The following is a 16,059-nucleotide window of genomic DNA, read 5'->3' on the forward strand; positions in this document are numbered from 1 at the left end:
TTAGCATAGCGTGGTTATGAGTGTACATGTGTACGAGAAATTAAATTTTGGAATTTCGCCGAAAATGTTGATTCACTATACATGGTAGTCTTGACAAAACTTAGAATGATTTTTTCCAATATAAAACTAGTAATTTATGTCCATTTATAGACATTTGATAACAGTGTGGATACAAGTGCAGAAGGTGTACAAGAAATATTTGATTTTGGAATGTTACCGAAAATGTTTATCCTCTATACATGGGAGTCTATGAGAAAACTATAAATACTATTTTCAACACTAAACTAACTAAATCTGTGCTTTTGTAAGTCTTTGACAATTGATACAAATGTGCTTGATTCAAATAGGGTGTTTGAAAGTTCAGATGTGGACAACAAATGTGATATTAGAATTTCACTCAAAATTATCATTCCACTTCTCGTAGTAGTCTACAGGTAAACAATTAAATATTTTCCCTGACAAACCATGCTGTATCTGCAATATGTAAGTATATATATAAGTATATCATATTCGTGTTTTTATGTGCCAGAGTTGGCATAGTATATTCATCAAATAACTACAAGTCACTCTGTACATTTTTCGAACTTCCGCTGTTACAGGAGCGTAAACATTTTTAAAATATGACTTCCTTTTATAAGTGTATGTTTTCTTTATACAATTGCCCTGAAATTTTAAGAGAATATCGCTCTGCTTTTCACACCAACAGTATCTAAGAATAATTTGCACTCGTTTGCATTCCTACAACGATCAATGAAATTTTAAATACAATCCTACCGAATCAGACTTTTGATATTTTTAATTGAAGCTATGGCAAAGTCCGCAGATTTTTATTTAACTCTGATTCGTCTTAATTTTGCACCTTTTGTTCCTCCTTTTTGTCAGTTTTCTGTTATTTGTGTCCTGGTTCTATGTTTTGTACTGTATTTTTTTATATTCTTTTTGCTGGAACAATAATTGGGCGCAAGCTCGCTTTTCTAGTCAAATAAAATAAAAAATAAAAGATAATTGAAATTCAAAATGACCACCATCCCCGTGTTAAGTCTATGGGGAAAATATAATTTTCGGTTTTCTAAAAACTAGAACGGCAGTATTTTTAAATTTCTGCACAAGGAATCTTTAAACCACTCTCTCTAGGATAACAATCAAGGATTGTCCATAAATATTAGAGATTAAACAAAAATACTTACCGGAACTCAATTTAAAATGGCCACTATTACCTATACGTTGACTCTGTGAGGCATATTGAAGTTTCGATTTTCACAATAACTAGGTCGTAAATATGTCATCAAGTCTACAGACTCAAAACTGAGTGGGCAAGGAAAGTATCGCGAAAAAATTAAGTCTTTCTGCTGCCCATAATTTTAAATCAGTAAATCAAAGGCATCAGTAAAATGTTATTTTCTTTTCATCAACGGATCTAGTTTAAACCTTTTTTTAGGAAAACGGGACATCAAAACTTTTCATTACCAGTTACAATTTCGACAAATTCAGGTGAAAGCTGAAGTGAGTTGCCCACAAAATATCATCACGGAGCCTGGGTCATGGAGGTTCTCTCTATTGGTTGCTTTCGTTTTTTCTTGATTGACGCCCTCTGTCACTCAGCGCTCCAAATTGGCGTGTAGTACCCAAGGGTCTAAGAGCAGACCTGTAACTTGGAAGTCAGTGCTTTTGATACATGATAACCAATATCTAAAAACACTGATACATCAAACTATTATATAACTTAACTTTCAATACCTGATGCCTCGAAATGCTGCTTCTACGTCAACAAAGGTTTAATACACTCAGATCAGCTAGGTGGTCCTTTTACATATTGCTTTTGTATCGTAGAACCAATGGTATACAGTACTGATTATGGAATTTATGTATAAATAAAATGTTTCATTACATTCAGTATTTACTATCAATGAATTCCCCCTGGGCAGGAGTGAGGGGCAATGGGGGAAACTGATCGCAAATCGCATCCGAGGACAGGGGTCTTTGATTGCCACGATACGCACGGTGCGTAGGATTTTGACGAATAAGTCCTGAATTATCTACATGTAGCCTATATTTTCCTCTACCTTTAACGTGTTTGACATATTTTTGTAGCCTGTGGACGGAAGGGGGATTTGACATGGCTTGGAAAAATGTTAAATTACCTCTCCTTATAGGCATGCAGAGAACCACCCCCTTTATAGTAAAATATTGATAGGTGCATAACATGGGAATTTAGTACGAATTAGTCAGAAGATTTTTTCCTAACTTTTTGCTTTGAAATTTTTTTTTTCTGTTCTTGTCCGCCCCCTCCCAAGATCCAATGGTCCATCCCTTACAGAGCTTTATGCGCAAACTGTGAGTATGGACACTAGTTTGCAAAATAACAAAATAAAATAAGAAAGCAAAAAATTATAATTCTGACAGTTAAAAGAAATTTAGCACATCATGACTGACTTGGAAAAAAAAATTCAAAAATTTACAATAGTAAAAAAAAATCACAATCTGATTGTGACCACCCCAACCTCCCAAGATCTAATGGTCCGTCCCTTAGCTGTAACATTTTTGTTTTCCATCATTTGTGATCTGTTGTGTGTACAAATTCTTGCCGTACTGCTAAAATCCTTGCATAGTATTCAATTTGTCAACACTGTCTGTCTGTGTCTCATGTCTGGTGTTATACTGGACAAGGGTTTTTTGTCAGAAGCAGAATTCAAGTTTTGTCAAAAGTAATATCATTTATTGTAAGCAGTGCAAGGTGTTTGTAAGATAGACACCTCTATGTGATAACGCTCTGGAGAGAATGGGAAGAATATGCAGTTGTTTTCTGTAACAAATACAGGAAGAAATCATGACAGGGGAATATTATCAAATCGTACAGCTCTTCTTCCTGTAATGGCATTTTCTATTCCGTGAATTGTCTTTTATAGGATGTCATCACTCCAGTTTGGGATGATCCCTCAAATTTTATTGGCTTTGAAACCTGGTTGTCTTTATTTTTAAGTATTATAAATATATGAAATATGATGAAAAATTGGTAAAAACAAACTCTTTTCACTCAAGAACAAACACTGAACAGAAATTTACATCTACATTATGATTGGCTGATTAAAATTGGATGTGATTGTAATTCCAAAAGACTGAACAATCAGACATTGGTTTCTTATTATCCTTTATTTTGTATCAAAGTGTAATAAAAGTACACGGAATTCATTTGCTGTACTTCAAAATAATACAAAAGGTGTGATTTATACCAACCACATCATCTGACAATTACATCAGAATTTTCCATCGCATGTTTGAAAACACCAATGCAGAATGTGACATTGGGTATGCATGCAGATTAATGAGATGAGTACGAATGAAAACTTGGGTATATAATCAAGTTAAATAATTATTGATCTGAGGATAATAAAATGCTGCAGCTTTATACGGTGTTTTTTGGTTCTGGTATTACAGCGGCATTCTGTTTACCCACATAATCAGATGGGCCCAATCTTGTTTGACCCTTTGAGCGACAACGTCAACTTTTAGTTGTTTTTATAAAATATACCCTAGTCAATTTTTTCAGATTTTTGCCAAAATTTTGATAAAAAACTGTAGTCAATGAAATGTTATGATCCTTTGGTCCAAAATCATTCCAAAAATTAAAGAAAAATTTGGGATTGAAAATTCATAGAGATTGGTAAAATGTTGCACTGAAATTTTAGTGGGAAAAATTACAGCACTCAAAGGGTTAAAGTACATTTCAACACTGGAGTGTAAAACAGAGCAACATAACTGCCTCAATGTTACAGCAGACCGTTTTGTGTATATTGTTTTGACGTTTTAACATTTCCTGTCTACCATTTTCAAGCCAACAGCTAACTTTTTGACGGCCCCCCCCCTTTATTTGCTAAGGTCAAGCTAACGTGAAAAGAGTCACACACAAGGAAATTCGAGAACATTGTGCATATAAATGAGAAATGGGTAACATGGATCAAACCGTTCCAGGTACGAGTGTATGCAATGGTTATTGAGTTATTGGTCGCAGTGTGTGTACAGTATCAATTTTGTCAGCTTGGTCCTTGATAAGGGCTGTGTACGGACATACGGAACCATGCAGACACAGTCTGATGTGTATCTTCCAGCCAATCACGGTTGTTCATTCGGTGGAAGAACCCCTATACATATATTATCTATGACCTGGCTTGACATTTATTATCTATAATCTTGAGTGACATATATTAGCTATGATCTCACCTGACAGCATGGCAGGTTGTTATGTCTGATCATGCAATCCACGCTCAAGAGGAAGAAAACTGAATACTAAAACTTCATACTCACTTAGATCTAAATTAAAGGGCAGTAGTTGTAACTTCGGATGAAATTATCGCCATTTTTAAGGTCAATAACAGTTTCTTCTTTCTCAAAGCATGCTGAGATACGTGGTATTCAGCTTGTCAACTCAGCCTGTACATGTGTAAACTGAATTGTTATTGTTGACAAATGAATTCTGGTATGTACTTGAATTCAAATGTAAACAATAACAGTGCACTCTACATGAATATGTGTTGACAATGTAAATAGGCATTTAACATGATTTATAGGAGAGTACATCAAGAAATTGCGATGGACATACGAAACAAAAATGGGGGAAATCATCAATGTTACGGCTACTGTTCCTTATATGTCAATTACAGACAACTGAAATGCTAAACTTAGCTCATACTTGGTGTAAATTTGTTACTGTAAACCAGTTGTTCTCTGACAGTATGTTGCTCAGTTACACCTTGAAGATTGGATCTCACTAACAGATATGCATGAGTAACGCAAAGCTGACCCCTCTCATAACAAATATTGGAACAGCCCTAATGTTTCAAGGGGCAATATTGGACATTTACAGCAGGAAACATGGGTGCACGGGTCGGGTAGAATAATCGTGATTTTAAATGACATTCACAAGAAATGTAGAAGTGACATTGAAAAGTTATATACACCCAGAAAACAAAACAAAAGAGACAATACATTGTCAGGCTAATGTACATAACAGAATCTGGTTACCGTACTTCAACATCAAACTAGTTTAATGTGCTAAACTGTCACAGTTTTGGAGGAATGTAACTGAAAGATGATACATCCTTGTCTGGTATATGTATTCATGAACTCTACTTCTCCAGGGGGTGGGTGGTTGTGAGCTCCACAAATCGATAAATTCAGTGAATAAAGGAGGTAACACATCAGAGAAACCCGAGTCAGACTTGTAGGTATCAACAATGCACAAAGGTATGTCATGACATGCGTATATAGCTGGTATGTGTTGAAGGTGTTGTAGGATGATTGAAAGCGGTTGTAAAATTCCGCTGTGAAATACAATTAAAAACACATTATCTTGCAATTAAAAGACAGGAAAGTGACTGAAAATATATCAGTATTAACACAGATGGTAAAATTATTCTCATTAATGGAAAAACCTCTTGAAGACAGTCTAAATATAACAAAAATTCACCCCCATTTCTGTGAATGGACTCTTTCCCTCAAATGACAACAATTGGGTTGGTCCAAAGTCGAACGGAGGTGGGGGGTGAGGGGCAGCCCAAACTTTATCCTCAGACATCTATCTGCCTTCATGATGAATATCATCGCAAATCAAGAATACCTTTTTGTATTGGTAAATACAAAAAAGTCTTGACATTGATAAATACAAAATTGATCATCAAAAATTCAAAGTTAAAAATTTAGTATTACGCTGGATAGCATGTAAATTTTGTGTTCAACATGCTGAGTAAATTCACAGGTAAGAATATTTTTTCTTGAATATTTCAATAAATAATTCACGCTGATATCTAATATTTCATTTTCATCAGTCATATTCTTTTCAGGTCACGTTTTTAGAGGATGATATTTGAAGTCCATCAGTTCATTCTTCTAATTATGAATATTTGTTTTATTTCCATTTTGGAATGACTGAGTATATTAAAAAGGTGTCTACGGCATATTGTAAAAGTTGGAAATCTGACACAAACAGCTGGTATCACAGGATCTTCCAGAAAAATGTGATAATCTTTCAAAATTGTAAAAATTACATACAGCAGTATTAGATGGTATACAGGTGGGTTAGTATGTTATAAGTGAGCTTTCTCTTTCATAGATCATGTCTTTTAAAGATAATTAGAAATACTGCTATAAAAAATATCAAAGGTAAGCAAAATTTTGACTGAGTTGTCATCTGAAAGGTTAAATTAAGGTAGTACGTGCCTCGAAATTTGAAAAAGGACTTACACTCAAATTTTCCCTACAGAAACTTTGTATCATTTGTGTCAAAGTCAAGAATGAAAATCTTGGGTTACAGTGCAAAATTTGGTACTAGAGACAAAAATTACCCATTATTTACCAACTCTTGCAGTTCAAAATGGCCGCCATTCCTGTGTTAACTCTATGGCCAGAAATACAATTTCAATTTTCACAAAAATAAGCTAGCGAAAAACCTTTGTTACTCGTTGAGCTTCAAAATCAGCCCCTACAAGTGATACACCAAAATGGTATTGTACCAGTTTGAGATTTCAAATATCTGTCCCCGAGGCCCATTCTACCTTAAATAATCCCTTTCTTCACTCAAAAACATTTATCATATAATTCACGCATAACTGGTGAGCTTCATTAGAGTGTACAGTAAATGAAACTTGGTCCAGCTGCTCACATGTAAACTCAGCAAAAGTTCTGGAATAATGACATTCATGCAACAATGATAATTAACATTAATAATATGTAAATGGGTGAAGTTCAAAACCTTGTAAAACCTCAAGAGCTATGAGACACTAAAAACTGACAGCCAGTAGGACCTTTTAGAGCTGTTTTTTCATCATTTCTACACTGACTTGACAACTTCAAGCAGTCTCTCTGTCTTTAAGCAGCATCCAGTGCTAATCATGACGACAGCTTTTTAAAGCACACACTGCAGTTAAAAATTCATTATTTTGAAATAAAGGAATGTGCAAATTTGTAAAAGAGAATATAATTACTTGAGATAACAGTTGGCTGTCTGAATTTCAATGCACATATTCATTTTACTTATTTTTGATGTTTGAACTTCCTCTTGTGCGTGACCTTGCCACCCTTCTGTTTCAAGTGACTGATTATGAACTTTGACCTCCCAATCCCAGAATGCAACAGTGGCCACGATGATTCCCATGATTAGAGAGCCCTCTATAGCTCTTGAGTTGAAATGATTGCTTTTTGCCTTATTGTGAAATAGGATACAGGAGATCCATGTCATCTTAAAATATCCCCTCCAATCTGTAAGATATACTGATCTGGATTTTATAATTATTGACACTCTTACTGTCCAACCTCTGTTACTGCAGGCTGTCTGGTTACATGTAGGTTTGCAATTCCATTTCTGTACAACATTTTGCACCCATAGATTTATAATTGCACATACCAATAGAGAAGCTAACATTAACACATTTAAAATGACACTTACATGTACACATGTAAAATGACAAAAGTTAGGAACATAACACTGCCCAACTGACAAAATATTCTTATAAATTACATGATTGACTGAAAGTTTTCACATAAATTCAAAGAGCATTGTTCAGAAAGATTTTGATTATGTACAAAAAGCAGACGACAATATTGCTTCCTTGATTATCATACATGCTAAAAGTGGATTTCCCCCTTTTCTCAGCCTCTAATTTTGCCGGTTCAAACTATTTCACTTTCAAATCATTTTTTACTTTTGACACAGATCATGTAACAAAAAGACAGTGTGGAAAGGAATTTTAGGTTCTCTAATGAATAAATTCTCTTTGATTTAGTACATAGGATTTTCAGTTTTGTGGAATACCTATTGTGACCAAAACACGTTCAGGAAGAAATTAAAAATATCAAAATGTGGATTAACGATAGGATGAAATACTGACTGAGACAATTTGTTCCCTGAAAGTTAACTCTGGTCTTCAGACTAAGTACCACTTTACGCAAACACAAACGAGAGAATCCTGGTATGTCACATATACTTAGTCTTCTCGTACAGTTTCTCAAGGTTGGCAATATATCATAGTTTCAATACAAATACAAATGCAAAAAGGTTAAAATAATTGTGTTTACTTTTAATAACACAAGGAAGATTCCTCGACCAATCAGATTTCTACTGATTCTGCAAATATTTTCTTTTTCTATCTCTATTGTTTACTGGCTGCAGACTGTAAAGATAAAAGGGCCACTAATAAATTTATTTTGATTGGCCAATTAGAATAAAAAAAAAAAACTCCACCAATCAGCAGCCTTTGTGTTTAAAAATTTGTCGGTCTTCTGTTATCTGATTGGCTAACCAGGAAGACAAAAAACAATTCTGAATAAATATTACCATAGTAGTACTGTCAGTGATTATTAAAACTTAATCTGTTACTTAATATATGTGACAATAGAATGAATTGCTATTATGCATAGAGAGCACAGATTGTGCTCATATTTGAATACTCATATGTAATTTTATTATTTTATTATGCCACGGATATTAATCTTTTGAAGCTATTTGTTATTGTCTACTGTGAATTAGGAATGACAATGTCTTCCCAGTATCATATACATTTAACTCATTTTGAGGAAAAAAATATGATTCTGAAAACTGATACCATGTAAAATATTACTATGACTCTAACATCCACTCACAGATCCATCCTTTCTTGGCCCGTTTCACTGTACATGGATCTATCGAACCACAGAACCATAGCAGTGGCAATTTATGTTATGTTGGGTGAGAATTCACCAACGGCTGACTAAAAAGTCAATGATATCTACCTTGGGGCGCAATTTGCAAATCCGATAGGATCATCGCTGGTTTCCTAAAATGTGAGGTCGATGAACTCTTGGTGTTCCAGCTCACCAAGACCTTTGACCCTGAATATCATTATGTGGAAATTCTTTCCATTGCCAACCCATGGGTATTTTTTCCGGTGGTATAACTGCACCAATATACAGTGTGGTGGGAACAAATTGTTCTACTGTTGAACTCTAGTGATATGACACAGAGCTAAACATCTCTTTTTCAAACATTTGTACATGCCAGGGATGAGATTTTTAAGGGACTATCAAACATACCAGTACATATGACTTATATGTGTCTTAGATAATGTTTCCTGCTTAACTTTGTTCAAAAATCATCTAAGTTGATTGTTCGTACAATTTCCAGGGTGCACATATGACATGATAAACACCTTGGTTCTAAAAGCATATCGTTTAGAAACTCTTGGTCTTTGATAATACTGGGTAACATAATTTGTATGCCAATATGACTGCTACAGATAGTATTTCAATGCAACGCTGATGTGTTTTTTAAGGGTTATGTGACCTTCTCTTCACATCTCGGTGTCACTTTTTGTATTGCATACTGACATAGCCACCTTCTGGATGGCCGTGCTGGGCCCTGGAGCCTGGTAGGTTTCTGTAAACCATGTCGCTGTCTCTCGGTTTGGGGCCGATGTTTGGTAAATTGTGGTAGGGCTTGAAGTTCATCTTGCCGTCGGAGACCTCCACTGGTTCATAAGTGTCATCTTGCTGTGCACCGATAGTGACAACTTCATACGTTTCCTGAACTGGTTCCGCTATTGCCTTTTCCATCTTTGGCTTCAGCGGTTTCCGTGGCAACACACTGGGTGCCGGTTCAGAAGCTGTTACCTCGTATTCCAAGTCGGCCAAAGCCGCTGGCGGTTTCACATTTTTAGGCTGCCATCGCGGAGGCACTGCCGGATTCCTTTGACTGTTGTCCCCTACGACTTCATATTCCTCATCCTGTACTGGCTCCGGTGCCTTTGGCTTGCTCTTGGCGTTCCTGGCATTTATCTGGTCCTTCCGTGGCACAATGGCAGAAGTTGGTCCAGCCTGTTCAACTGGATCTGGAAGCTTTGGCTTAGCCTTGGCTTTCCTGGCATTCATCTGGTCCTTCCTTGGAACGATAGCAGTAGTCGGTTGAGCTCTCTTTTGTTGCCCTCTGGCCATGTTACCACCGATTCCAGTCTCAGCATCATCGTAGACGTCACCGCGAGAATCCTCCACAGCATAAACATCTCCTTCACTTGGCTGTGGGGGCAATGGGCGTTGTGACAAGTCAGGGACTGGTTCCCCGTCCATTGCCTCATAGATGTCATCAAGTTGACCATTCTCCATAGCCTCGTAAATCTGATCCAAATCGATGGCTTCATTTTCATCATATATTCCTGTAAAACTAAAATGCGGTCCATTGAATACATATCAAACTTGCATGTGTCTAAACACGCACACACACACACACACACACACACACACACACACATCAACACAAATTACTTCAAGTGCACATGATATCTGTTACTTAAGTTTCATGCACATATATGTGTGATATGGAATGAGCACTCTACAGCAACCTACTCTACAGCAATCACATAGAGAAACATGGTCTGAATCACACACAGTATTTCTTACCCTGAGATATCAGTTTATTTCTTGCAGCAGAAATTTCTGCAGCATTAAGCTTGGGCAAATTTGCCCGTCCTTTTCCAAAGGCCGGTGGCTTCTTCTGGGCTGCACCGGCTTTGCCAGGCTTCATGTCCACATACGGTTTTGATCCGGGCGCCTGTGTTTTTGTCGGTGAAACCTTCGGAGGAGGCCCCGTGGGTATGAATCCTTCCAGTTTCTTTGCATGCCCCTTGACGTTTCCTTTGCCCCCGGGGGCTTAGCTGTCTGCTTGGGCTTGGCCAGGAGGTGCTGGCTTATTGTTGTTTTCTGAGTCTTGCTGTTTTGAGAAATCGATGGCAACACCAACTTTCCTTTCTTTGCAGAACTATCAGGCTCTGTCAAATTCGTAAGATTGGTAGGTTTGGCAACAGGAGGAGGAGGAGGATCATAAAAAGGGAGTGAGTCCGCTGCTCCCCAAAATCATCTGGTTTTTGAACCGGGGGTGGAAGGTCGTCATCGTCCCTTATCGGTGGAGTTGGTGGTTCAAGAGAAGGTATGGAATTTGACCTATCATACTCTGGACGCCTTCCTATCTTTTGATGTTTTACGTTTGAACTCTTCCAATTCAATACTGACATCTCTTTTTGGTGACCCAATTTGAGGGAAGGGTGCGGGAACCGAGAGCAGCTCGTTTTCATTAAAGCTGTCAAAAGCAGGCTTCTTGGCTTTTGTGTTGGAAGTCTTACTTGGACCGGCCAACGAAGCATGTCTCGGTGATATCGGCGGCGGTGGAGTGGCACTTTGAACAGCATTAATATTTTGGTAAATGGGATCCGTCGTGGGAATGTTTTCCGGTGTGCTGACAGGGATCTGCTTATCATAACTGACAGAAGAGGACAGTTCTGGTGGAACGGTGCTCTGATCTAAGGCAGTGTACTCCTGCCCCCATTGCTGCTGTGTCATATCCGGAGCAACATAGTCCTCTTGTTGAAAATCAGGATTGACATACTCATCATCAGTCTGATTAAAATCCGGATTCACATACTCCTCGTCGGTGGCTGCACCCCATGCTCCGCTGGGAGAGTGTGCACCCCCATTCTCCGCAGAATGATGGGATAGTCTGGCCAAGGCTTCTGCCGTAGTTTGTTCAGCCGGGATATTGATCAAATTTCCCATGTTGTCTACATTACCGTACACATCATCAGTAGTTGCAGGCTGTAAAAATGAACAATAATTATACAATAACAGTTAGAAAAGCCCTTGTACCGATTCAAATTGGTATATTCTTTCTGGCTTGTTAGGAAAACAATGTTCTATGGTAATTCAAAGCCTTTTCAATCATTAAGTCCTTTAGCCACATACCGGTATGTACTGTTAAGTTCTTTTGCTTCAAGTAGCATGGCTACTACTATTGCTACCTGTAGATCTGAAAAGGGTATAGGCAGTAATACCGGTACCACAGGCAGTAATAATGGTACATACCCTAAGAAAACGTCCAATGGCGCTGATAAGAACTGTAGGTTTGTTATTAAATAAAGCAAGTGTGTGTGATATTTGCTGAGCATTGCTGACAGAAATTCGAACTAATTTTGTCCTCATAAACTATAGCCTGAGGTTGGATTTCTTATGATTTCCATAGTGTCTATTAGAACTTTGATGTTACTGAAGTACCATTTTAGCCATTTCTGTATGTGTGATTCTCAAAAAGCCTCATCAAAATTTTCGGACAAATATATATTTTGCACTTTTTATGATGGAACTCAGACATCATTCAAAGAAGTGAGCCTAACCCTAACCCTTACATGAGTTTCACTTTAGACAGCGGAATTCTGTGCTGTTTTGAGTGTGTAGATTTTGTGCCCACTGTATTGGGATAAATTTTAGGCAAAGTCTATGCTTTCTGCCTTAGATTGACGGTGAGTTCAGAAATTACTGTCCATTGAATCACACTTTCCAGTTATAGAACTTTGATATCTTAGAGTCTATATACTTCAATACTTGTACTTGTATTACCATATCACTCTATCAATCAATCTGACCAATGAGCATGAAGCAAGCCATGCCTACCTCAGCATCTGTCCAATCACAGCCTGGGTTATGCTGTCCATCATTGCTATCACCTGCTGCATCATCAACCGGGCTTTTGTTGACATCACTGATTTCCTGAAAGTGGACACAGATTGTGAAAAGTTGAAAGAAGATGAGATTTTGTTTTCGTTGTGAGTTAGCTAACATCACACAAGAAGTGGACAGACACCTTTTGGAAACTGACCCTGGAAAAAAACGACCTCACTGGAAAAGATCATTAACATCTAGATGATCAGCTGCCCTCGGTCAATGTAGAGAAAAGAAAGATTTGTGTGAATTTGTATTTTACTGTGTCATCCAATGGGTGAAAGCCCATTTACAGGATGGGGTGGACCAATCAGCCACTACCCAATTGAGCGATAAGGAGTAACGTACTTTGCTGGAAGGCACAACACAATGCTAGTGTCTTAAACTCAACATATCCTATGATAGAGAGTTCACCACTCTGGTCAAACCCTCGTCTCAAACTCACTGTTCTTCCACGGTGATTATGTTACTCTACTCAACTGGCCATGATGTCTCCTGCAATTCTCCACGGTTTGCTTGTGATTTGACAAAAGGTCCCATACACCCATAGCATCATGTGCAGGGTCCAAAACCAGTAGGAGGACTTACATATATTACAGAATCCCGACAGCATCTGACGTTCAGATCATGCAATCACCGTTTTCATACCTTTCACTGACATAGTTTGGCCTAATCACATTGTCTTACATGGTTCAGTTGGACCTCACCACAAATAAATGGGGATGAATGGGTAAAATCACATTCCTGCATGGCTACCCTCACACATGGATTTACCACTTCACAGTTAGTGTTAAGGTACATAGCATTGCCTTGGTGAAAGATAGTCAGACTTTCATACTTTTCCAATATTCTTATTGCCTAGCACTCATGGGGAGGGGGCTCATTTTGAAGCTTATGGAATAAACCAAGTTTTCACTGGCTTAGTATTGTAAATAGCTGGAATTTTATTTTCCCCATAGCATTGAGATAACACAGGAATGGCGGCCATTTTGGATTTCATATATCAGTAAATCTTGGGTAATTTCTCTACCAGTAGTACCAACATTCACATGGTATCCCCTGATGTTCATTCTTGATTTTGAAAGACAATGGTAGAAAGTATGCCAAAGGAAAGTCTGAGCAATAGTTTACGTCTTTCACTGTTGACACACCTGAGCTACCCCAATATTCATCCTATTTCACAAATCTGGCCAATAACATTCTCACAATCCTCCTAATTATAGATCCATGCAAATAGACAAGAAAAGAATATTGGCATAATTTTCTGGAGTATGATCTTTTACCTCAACTGAAAAAAAAACACAATTACTGGGTACCACATTAGGAGTTCAAATTAGACCATAAACATCACTTTTGGCCTATCAACAAAATATAAATTTAAGCAACTGGCTAAGTGCTATGGGAGAACAAAACCTTGAGAGCATCTTCATTCTCACAGCATGAGACAGCAATCTTTGAAAACCAGGAAATATTTTATGACCATACACAAGAGTTGTAAATAATTATCTACATCTCATCAACAGTTGGCATTCCCTTATCAAATACTGCACATTTTGTCATACCAGTATATTGATAGGGCAAACACACCAATCTGATTGCTGCGGCGTGAAAATAACTATGCTATATTCATGATACAGCACAGTTGGAATACCTGTAAGGCCAAGCAAAAAAATATGTGCTGTTCCGATTACCCGACCCAACCCAATTTTAACCCCCCGACCCTAGACTTTTTAGAGCCTCGTAAACCCGGAAGTAAAAATAACGGTATGAAAAAACGTGAAACGCATGAAATCACGCGAGAACTATGACAAATCGCGCGAATCACGCGAGAACTAATACGTCATTCTTCTAGAAGTGATGCCAGACGCTCATGAAAACTTGCGACATGATGACATCGACACTGACAGCTGTTGCACACCGAACGGTGTCCGGTTTTCAAACTGCTGTATCTCAAAAAGTGTTGGGTCTAATTCAATAAAATTATCGATAAAAAAATTCCAATTCAACTGCTCGTTCTACCATGGGATTTTTTTTTAAAATAAAGAAAAAAATATCGTGTCATTTTAGCGCTCAAAATCCAGCATTATTTTTCGCCATACAGCGCTGCAGCGTGCCGTACTGCGGCACGCACATTTCTCAGGCCACTACTTCCTATGTTAAATGGAATGGCTCGTTACAGTATGTTGTTCAGTGCCTAAACGGCGTTTTGTGGGTAGGTTGTAGGTTTTCGCTAAAATGCAGGGACAATTTTCAGTGATCGGAGTTAGTATACCAAACAGCAACTGTTATATAAATTTGTGGAAGGTTTGAAGCATTTTCACGGCCGTTTTTTGATGTAATCTTTCATTTACCTTGTTGTTGTCATTTCCGAACCGCGCCATGCACAGCGCGGCCATGCAGGCCAAGTGAAAACCCGGAAGTGTTTTGTGATAGTGAATCGAGCAAAATTTTGGTCAATTTTACTTTTTATAGTCATTCTATCATTACAATATAAACCCGTACACCAAAAACTGTGTGTTAAGGTCAGTTCTGAGTAGTTTCAAAATCTGTGCGTTCGGAATTTACCGTGAATTTTGCCGTACGTACGTACTTCGTTGAACACTTCAATGATGTACCGGTATGGGAATAAAGTCAGCATGCCATGGTTATTATTATAATAAATGTATGTAAACAACCTTAAACGTAAACTGGGGAAAATGACAGATAGGGTAGTGCAGGAATCGGGAATTGATAAACAAGACAAGTTGAAAGACGGGCAAATGAAGAGAGAATGAAAAATCTAAGGAAAGGAAAGGAAAAAATCATAACCACGGCTCTAGATTTCAATGCTAAAGGAAAATTGACTACAACAAGATGACAGCTTTTTAGGGGGGAGTAATATTCTTGTGTAAACCAGATATGAACTGAAAATGCTCACGTGTTTCATTATATATTGCATTTATGTGCAAGTTTGAACCTTTGCTACATGCTTTGCTACATTTAAAGTGTTATGATCAACACAATGAATTTCACCACAGATCAATTCTAAAGGTCATTAAGTATTCAAATATGTAATTAGCTGAAATAAAAATAATTAATTTCTTTGAGTACTGTCATTGTATCACAATATAGCATGTGTAATTACCTTCGGTCAAGTCCTTCAAGCTCTATATGCCAAACCGTGAAAGCTTGTTAGCTATTTATGCAAATTATGAATTAGCTGACATGAAAATGCAAATGACTTTCAATACTGTTATAACCTGGTATAATGATCAATGTACACAGCATGTTTCGCCAAATTTTATCAAGTAAATGCCAGTATATATCCCTAATTTGGAAGTTCATTAAATATACATATTGGGAATTGGCTGAAAAAAATGTCAAATGACTTTCAATAATCTTGTATCATAGTATCTTTAATGTACATAGCAGTTTGCCAACTTTGGTCAAGTCAAAACAGATAAATATCGCTAATAAATGCGGGATATCGGACCGCAGGCGGGCGAAGATTGCATTATAAGCGCGCCAACCCAAACTCACTGCATGGACATCACATTTACGAAATCGAAGTCC

At 37.5% G+C, this 16,059-nt stretch overlaps 2 protein-coding genes across 2 annotated transcripts in view; both read right to left on the reverse strand.

Annotated features, from left to right (window-relative positions):
* Positions 1-3,135: 3,135 nt before the first annotated feature.
* Positions 3,136-10,883, reverse strand: LOC139115731 (uncharacterized). Its single transcript, XM_070678054.1, has 2 exons — positions 10,420-10,883; positions 3,136-10,175 (listed from the first exon to the last, which is right to left on the reverse strand). Exons 1-2 carry the CDS (start codon positions 10,541-10,543, stop codon positions 9,331-9,333), a joined length of 969 nt encoding a protein of 322 aa, XP_070534155.1. The 5' UTR covers positions 10,544-10,883; the 3' UTR covers positions 3,136-9,330.
* Positions 10,884-10,962: 79 nt separating this feature from the next.
* Positions 10,963-16,059, reverse strand: part of LOC139115729 (uncharacterized) — a 34,491-nt gene continuing 29,394 nt past the window's right edge. The window contains exons 3-4 of the mRNA XM_070678052.1: positions 12,460-12,555; positions 10,963-11,607 (exon numbers count right to left, since the gene is read on the reverse strand). Coding sequence (XP_070534153.1) covers positions 10,963-11,607; positions 12,460-12,555 — 741 coding nt within the window. The remainder of the gene's footprint in view (positions 11,608-12,459; positions 12,556-16,059) is intronic.

This window comes from Ptychodera flava, chromosome 17 (genome assembly GCF_041260155.1).
Source record: "Ptychodera flava strain L36383 chromosome 17, AS_Pfla_20210202, whole genome shotgun sequence".
NCBI lineage: Eukaryota > Metazoa > Hemichordata > Enteropneusta > Ptychoderidae > Ptychodera > Ptychodera flava.

Bases quoted from the DNA above. Each gene is read 5' to 3' on its own strand.
- LOC139115731 (XM_070678054.1), bottom strand. From the start codon at position 10,543: ATGAAGCCTGGCAAAGCCGGTGCAGCCCAGAAGAAGCCACCGGCCTTT. The intron at 10,176-10,419 runs GTAAGAAATACT...TTAGTTTTACAG, and splicing joins AAATAAACTGATATCTCAGG to GAATATATGATGAAAATGAA.